This window comes from Mus pahari, chromosome 22 (genome assembly GCF_900095145.1).
Source record: "Mus pahari chromosome 22, PAHARI_EIJ_v1.1, whole genome shotgun sequence".
Taxonomy (NCBI): domain Eukaryota; kingdom Metazoa; phylum Chordata; class Mammalia; order Rodentia; family Muridae; genus Mus; species Mus pahari.
This window is the reverse complement of record NC_034611.1, coordinates 24,625,145-24,632,496: the sequence shown is the minus strand read 5'-3', so window position 1 is coordinate 24,632,496 and position 7,352 is coordinate 24,625,145. Positions and strand designations below refer to the sequence as shown.

The following is a 7,352-nucleotide window of genomic DNA, read 5'->3' as shown; positions in this document are numbered from 1 at the left end:
ACACCCCTGATCACACATACACACAGATACACTAACCTAACTTTTCTCTTCTGTTGCTAAGGGTGCCTTTAGCCGTTTGGACCCGACTGGAAGATTTGAGAAAGAAATGATTGGCAGAATCCCCTGTGGTCGGCTGGGGACTGTGGAGGAGCTTGCAAATCTGGCCACTTTCCTTTGCAGTGATTATGCCTCGTGGATTAATGGGGCAGTAAGCGTTGCTGTGTCTTCACTTTGTTGGGGCGTGGGAGGAGCCCTACTTTGGAGTCAATCCTAATAATGCTGAATATGGATATGATTTAAAAAATATTTAGTTAGTTGGAAGCAATATAAAATATTTACACATTACTCATCCTAAACATTTGTTCCTTGACAAATTAATTTTATTAAGTGCAAGTTGCCTTGGGAGACATTGTTTAAAGATGATCTTTAAATTGGATAGAATTTTGTTGGAAAAGAGCACTATACGCAGAACAAATAAGTTCAGATTTTTATCTCAGTTTTATCTTTCGAAATTTGAGCTTCGGTTGAGAAAACTGAGATTATATTTCGTTCGGATATGAAGATGGGTAATGGTTGAGAGACTTTTCAAAAGGAGTGAAGGGGTTCGTGGTATCTCTTTCAGGTCATTAGATTCGACGGTGGAGAGGAAGTATTTCTGTCAGGTGAATTCAACACTCTACAGAAGGTAATGCCATCTGGTTCATACACTATTACAGGCCAGGACACTGGGCTTATTTAAACCATTAGCAGATCCAGTTAAATCGACTTTGTTTCCTTCCATCAGGTCACCAAGGAGGAGTGGGATATAATCGAAGGGCTCATCAGGAAGACAAAAGGCTCCTGAGATGGCTGCGACTTCGTCTGTGACACACTAAAGTTAGGGACTAGAGTGGTACAGATGGACAGTGGTCTTCTGCTTGTCTTTGGGGGTTAATAAATTGTTTGCTTGATGATTTTTTGTAGTTCTGGGGATCAAACCCAGGGTGTCCGGTATGCTCATTTTCTATCTCTGAGTTGCACCTCAGCCCTAAAAAATGGTCGACATTTGCCACGTGCAAACAGTGTGTGCCAGGTCAGGGGTGGCTACTCTGTATTGAAGGGTAAACTGGACAGGATATTTTTTTCTTTAAAACATGTGAAAAACAAAAAGGGGCAAAGAATTTTTTTTTTTCAAATTATTCTTGTGTTGGTTCGATAGCTTAGTAGGTAAAGGTGAAAGATGCCAGATGAACTGAGTTCAATCTCAAGGTCCCACTCTGTAGGATACAACCAACTCTTCAAAGTGCCAGCTACACATGCATACCCCGCCGCAGCACATGTGTGTGTGTGTGTGTGTGTGTGTGTGTGTGTGTGTGCGTGTGTGTACACATAATGTAGAATTATGTTTCACAACCTCGACCATGTATAGAAATGGCTCGATTGTTTCACACTCTCTCTTTATTCTCCTATATACCCTTTCCTCTCCCATGGAACCCTTTCTTTCTCCTTATCAACCTTCTTGTACTTTTAGGGTTGCTTCCATTGGCTTGGGTGTGGGGTCTCTTCCTTCAGGAGGGGGTTGCTGACTGAATGGCCATATCGCTGAGGCCTATGACGCCCTTCCCACAGCAGCCATTCACCACCTGTAGCACCTCTGGTTGGGTGTCTTGTAAAAGCTTTGATAGTACTGAAATGTGCGTGGAAAGGTGGAGAATGGAAACCGGAGGAGGCTTCTGTGATCTGGTGAAACAGAAGAAACATAGGAGTGGAGGTAACCTGTGAGGGACACATCACACTGTGCCTATGGCAATGGGGCCTAGAAATGAGAGGAGCTATATTGACTTCTCAGTATATTCTGTTTTCATTTAGACTTGTTAATTATCTTCTTTATAGCTCTGTATTAATTCAGCCTTAGTGTGTTAGGAGATTGTATATTATACCAAATGCTTTATTTGATACAGAATAGCTGATAGTACTTGGTGCTTGATACTAGCTAATGGAAATTGCAGAGTTCTAAAATAACTGTATTGAAGACATTGGGATAAGTATTACATGGGATTTAGATGTTGGGAAAGGGGTGATTTACATTGCTTTCAAAGTTAGCAAATATAATAATATGAAATAGCAGTCAAGGATTTCTGTAAGTAGAGACTCATGAAGGCTATAAAGTATTTTTGTATCTTACTAATTGTACTGGCTAGTTCTGTGTTAACTTGACACAGCTGGAGTTATCACAGAGAAAGGAGCTTCAGTTGCGGAAATGCCTCCATGAGATCCAGCTGTGGGGCATTTTCTCAATTAGTGATCAAGGCAGAAGGACCCCTTGTGGGTGGTGCCATCTCTGGGCTTGTAGTCTTGGGTTCTATAAGAGAGCAGGCTGAGCAAGCCAGNGGAGGCAAGCCAGTAAAGAANATCCCTCCATGGCCTCTGCATCAGCTCCTGCTTTCTGACCTGCTTGAGTTCCAGTCCTGCATCCTTTGGTGCCTTTGGTGATCAACAGCAGTATGGAAATGTAAGCCGAATAAACCCTCTCCTCCCCAACTTGCTTCTTGGTCATGATGTTTGTGCAGGAATAGAAACCCTGACTAAGACACTAATCTACATTTTTTATTTGGGCTATAATCTTGTACTTTTGAGAATCAAATAAGAAAGCCACAGTCTTAAGCCTCCAGAGTTAGAATTGAGCCTGTGCTTTAGAAAGTCCATTTGGCTTTCAGAGCAACCACTTACAGCGTGTTCACTACACTGACCACCACCATTGTCCTCTGTGCTATAACAGGAGGCAGCTTTTATTACCTCATGACTAGATCTATGCAAGAATGTAGGGTTTCTGCTTGTTATGTGTAAGACCTGTATGGTGTACATTGACAGTTAATTGTGTCCATAAGTGATGTTTGTTGTTCAGTAAACACACCCACCGTGTCATCGTTTGGGTTTGGAATAAGACCCTTGAGAGTCACTGTTATACTGGCATCCACTAGGTTGGTCTAAGATGCTGACACTTTTCCTGCACATCCTTAGTGTCAACAAATACCCCACACCCTACCACACCCTAGCACGCCCCACCACGCCCCACCACGCCCTACCACGCCTTTGCTTCCTTCCCCTCCTCTCCATCTTCTACTTTAAACTTGTCAATACTTATTCAACATTAAAAACTTTTCAGCAGTTGTATAATCTTGTAGAGGTTGCATCATCTCTTTCCTTCCTTGTCTTTTCTTCATTACTTTATTTATGTGTGTGTGTCTGCACACGCATGGTTGGGTGCACAGAGGAGGCAGGGTAGGCATTGAATCCAGAGTTGAGTTACAGGTAGTTGAGAGTTACCTGCCTCCCATGTGGGTGAACTGGAGTCCTCTACAAGAGCAGCACATGCTCCCAGCCATTTCCTCAGGCCCTATTTTCTTCAACAAAATACTAGATTGTGACATCTTCCTCATGGAGTTATTTAGGGAGAAGTAAGATGAAGTAAAACTTTAAAAAAACTGCAAAACACGTGAGGGAGAATTTGGCATCACCTTTTTCTTTCACTTCCATTTTCTTTTTTATTTTACTTTATCTTCTTTTTTTTTATATCTTATTTTTTATTATTTAAAATGATTTTTAAATTTAAATGTATTTTAACATATTCTTCCCCTCCAAGGCCTTTCAGATTCTCTTCCTCTCCTTAAGTACCCAACTTTAAATTTCTTCCTCAGTTGGGGGTTTCCAGAGATTTAACCACCAACAGAAGAGCAAGCAAGGGCTGGACCTACCGGCCTCCCTCCCTCCACACATATTTAGCAGATAAGCAGCTTGGTCTTCATGCAAGTCCCCCAACAACTGGAGCAGGGGCTGTTCCAGCCTGTGGATCCTGTTGTCAGCCTGTAGATTCTGTTTCCCTAACTGGACTGCCTTGTCTGGCCTCAATGGGAGAGGATGAGCCTAGTCTTGCAGTGTGGGGAGGTGGGAGTTGGAGTGATTCAGGGGTCTCCCCCCTTCTCAGAGGAGAAGAGGAGGGGTAATAGGGGGAAGATCTGGGTGAGGGGGTACTGTGAAGTGAACAATGAAAAGGAAAAAAAAAAAAAACTTAAAAAAAGAAAACCCAAAAAACAAAAACCCAGTACAACAACAAAACTCCCCAAACTAAGAAAACGAAATTCCCCTCACCTCTACCGCCCCAAACACCACCAAATCAAAGCACAGTAAACAACTGAAGTCTGATCATAGAGGCACTGCAGGCGTGGCTCATGTGTGGAGAAAGAGAGGGGAGAGAGAGAGAGAGAGAGAGAGAGAGAGAGAGAGAGAGAGAGAGAGAGAGAGAGAGAGAGAGAGACTGTCTACATTTAGTGTTCTGACCTATGAATATCTGCATGATTAGTAACCTAATATTTCCTGAAAAAAAGCGATCCTGAGATGACCACCAGTCTGGCACCAGGGGACGTGGATGGGCTTCTATGTCGGGTAGCAAACCGGGAACTAGAACAACTGTGGGTCTCAGGAGGGAGAGAGTCCAAGACAGAAAGAATCACTCTGGCAGGCTGGTTGAAGAGTGACCCTTAGAGGACCACCAGACTGGTGCGATAGACCCCACCCACCCCGCACCACCACCCCCCACGACAGGGAGCTAGCCTGAGATGGCTGCCAGTCCAGAGTTGTGCAGGCCTGGGAGCCTGGGAACAGACTAAGCTCGAGATGACCCCTGGCAGGGGCCGTAATGTAGGAGCAGGGCATAGCACTCCTGAGACCACTCCTGAGACGACCCCAGACACTCTAAGACCCTGGGTGCCACTAAGAGGAGCAAGTAAGTCATGGGTCAATGGAAGACAAAGAAAAAGCGTTTGCAAAGAAGTGTGGACAAAAGGGTATATATATACACGGTAGGACATACTCCAGCTTCCACAACAAGAATTTTTTTCTCTGTTGGAGATAGGTTTCAAGGGTGAAGGGCAGGTATGAGGGGAGGGGCATGATGTGAAATTCACAAAGAGCCAACAAAAAGTTTAAAAAAAAAACAACCCAAACCTGTGGATTTCATTATACATTAGTCAACTATTGAACATGAGACTTGTACTGGCTGGTTTTGTGTGTCAACTTGACACAGGCTGGAGTTATCACAGAGAAAGGAGCTTCAGTTGCGGAAGTGCCTCCCTGAGATCCAGCCGTGGGGCATTTTGTCAATTAGTGATCAAGGTGGGAGGTCCCCTTGTGGGTGGTGCCATCTCTGGGCTGGTAGTCTTGGGTTCTATAAGAAAGCAAGCTGAGCAAGCCAGGGGAAGCAAGCCAGAAAGNAACATCNCTCCATGGCCTCTGCCTCAGCTCCTGCTTCCTGACCTGCTGGAGTCCCAGTCCTGACTTCCTTTGGTGATGAACAGCAATATGGAAGTGTAAGCTGAATAAACCCTTTCCTCCCCAACTTGCTTCTTGGTCATGACGTTTGTGCAGGAATGGAAACCCTGACTAAGTCAAGGCTTGTTCTGGAGTAGTTGTACACCCAGGGTCACTTTATTGGAGAAAACAGATTTTTTTTTCCTCTTTCAGAAGATGTGACAGTGCAGTTGTTAACCTTTACCCTAGTGGCTAGGTTTCAATTCATTCATTCATTCATTCATTCATTCATTTTAAATATATGTATATAAAAAAAAATACAGTAAGATGAAACAAGAATTGTCACACCGAAATTGAACAAGATAAACCATCCAAAGGGGAGAAAAAAAACCCTCAAGATAAGGCACAAGGATCTTTCACTCAATTAGAAACCACAAAACCACTAAACCATAACCCGTAATATTTACACACTGAACCTGTGCGTGCTGCTTCGGTCTCTGTGAGTTCATATGAACTATGCTGATGTTGATTGAGAGGATGTTTTTGGTGTCTTCCATTCTTTCGGCCCCTTCTTTTTGGGGGTTCCCTGAGCTCTGAGGGGAGGGATTGGATGGAGACGTCCTACTAAGGACTATGTGTTTCAAGAGCACGCGGCATAATGTCTGGCTGTGAGTCTTTATATCTGTTCCCATCTGCTGGAGGAGGAAGCTTCTCTGATGATAGCTGAAGAAGGCACTAATCTACGAGTATAGCAAGCACAGTATCATTAGGAGCCATCTCACCACGGCACTTCTTTTTCTTTTCCTTACAGCAGTAGTATTTAGTTCTACCTTTGGTCCATGGTCTATCTAGTCTTAGGTTCTTGGACACCCAAGTCTTGTCAGGTATTTGTTTTATCTAGGGGAGTGGACCTTAAGTCAATTCAGTTATTGTTTGGTTTCTCCCACAAGCTTTGTGCGACTGATACTTTAGTGTGCCTTGCAGTCAGTCTACCATTTATAAAGGCTTCTCCTTCTAGAGTGCTATCTAAATGAAATCACCAAATAATGGGGGAGAAAGAGTTCCAACTGACCACCTCATCACCAAACAGAGATTCCTTATCAAGGTTAGGCTATATCTAATTGAGTTGTTGGTCAAAGGGGCTCTATGGACATCCACAAGCAACCCAGGCTATCGGCAATACTATATGTTGTTTTCTACAAACTAATGAGCAAGGACCTGTTGCTGACAGCAATACCTACACAATTCCTTGAAGACGGAGATGTCAAATAGGTGCCTATATAGATCCTTCATCCCTATGTTCCAGCATCTTTAGTACAGGAAGATATTCGATCATTTTAAAGACATGATTATCATAGAATAAAAATAACAAAAAATAGAGAAGGAAATCTTGTTAATACTCGAGAATGTTTTTTTCTTGGCCCTTTCTTTTTTATTTAGTTGTTTTTAATATAAAACATGTAATTTACCCAAAAAGTTAACTTCAGCCCCACTCTATAGCAACTTCTTCTAACAATTATCTTTAATAGTTTCTCTTCCCCACACCCCAGAATACATTTTTGTTTTCTAAATGAATATACTTTGGTAGTTTTGGGATCTTCCCAGTTTTCCTAAACAGGTTTGCCCTAGTGTTTTCGTAACTACCTCCCAGTCTTTTTTTTTTTTAATTAGATATTTTCTTTATTTACATTTCAAATGCTATCCTGAAAGTTCCCTATACCGTACCAAACATTGGGAAACTGGACCCCCTCCAGGGCTCATCCGGGATTTGAACCTGGGACCTCTTGCACCCGAAGTGAGAATCATGCCCCTAGACCAACGAGCCAGTTGTTTTGTTAATATTATAGAATAGAGTTCACTCAGGGCATGGGGAGGGGAGTTGAGAGGGTAGTAGAAACAGAGAAAATGTGAGAGAGAGAGAGAGAGAGAGAGAGAGAGAGAGAGAGAGAGAGAGAGAGAGAAATGGAGAGAGAGAAAATGGAGAGAAAGAGAGAGAGAAAGAGTGAAGAAGAAGAAGAAGAAGAAGAAGAAGAAGAAGAAGAAGAAGAAGAAGAAGAAGAAGAAGA

The 7,352-nt window shown here is 42.9% G+C and overlaps 1 protein-coding gene across 1 annotated transcript in view; it reads left to right on the top strand.

Annotated features, from left to right (window-relative positions):
* Decr1 (2,4-dienoyl-CoA reductase 1) overlaps positions 1-951 on the top strand; it is a 26,893-nt gene extending 25,942 nt beyond the window's left edge. Inside the window, exons 8-10 of the mRNA XM_021222329.2 lie at positions 62-208; positions 623-685; positions 785-951. Of these exons, the coding sequence (XP_021077988.1) occupies positions 62-208; positions 623-685; positions 785-844 (270 nt within the window). The 3' untranslated portion in view covers positions 845-951. The remainder of the gene's footprint in view (positions 1-61; positions 209-622; positions 686-784) is intronic.
* Positions 952-7,352: the final 6,401 nt, after the last annotated feature.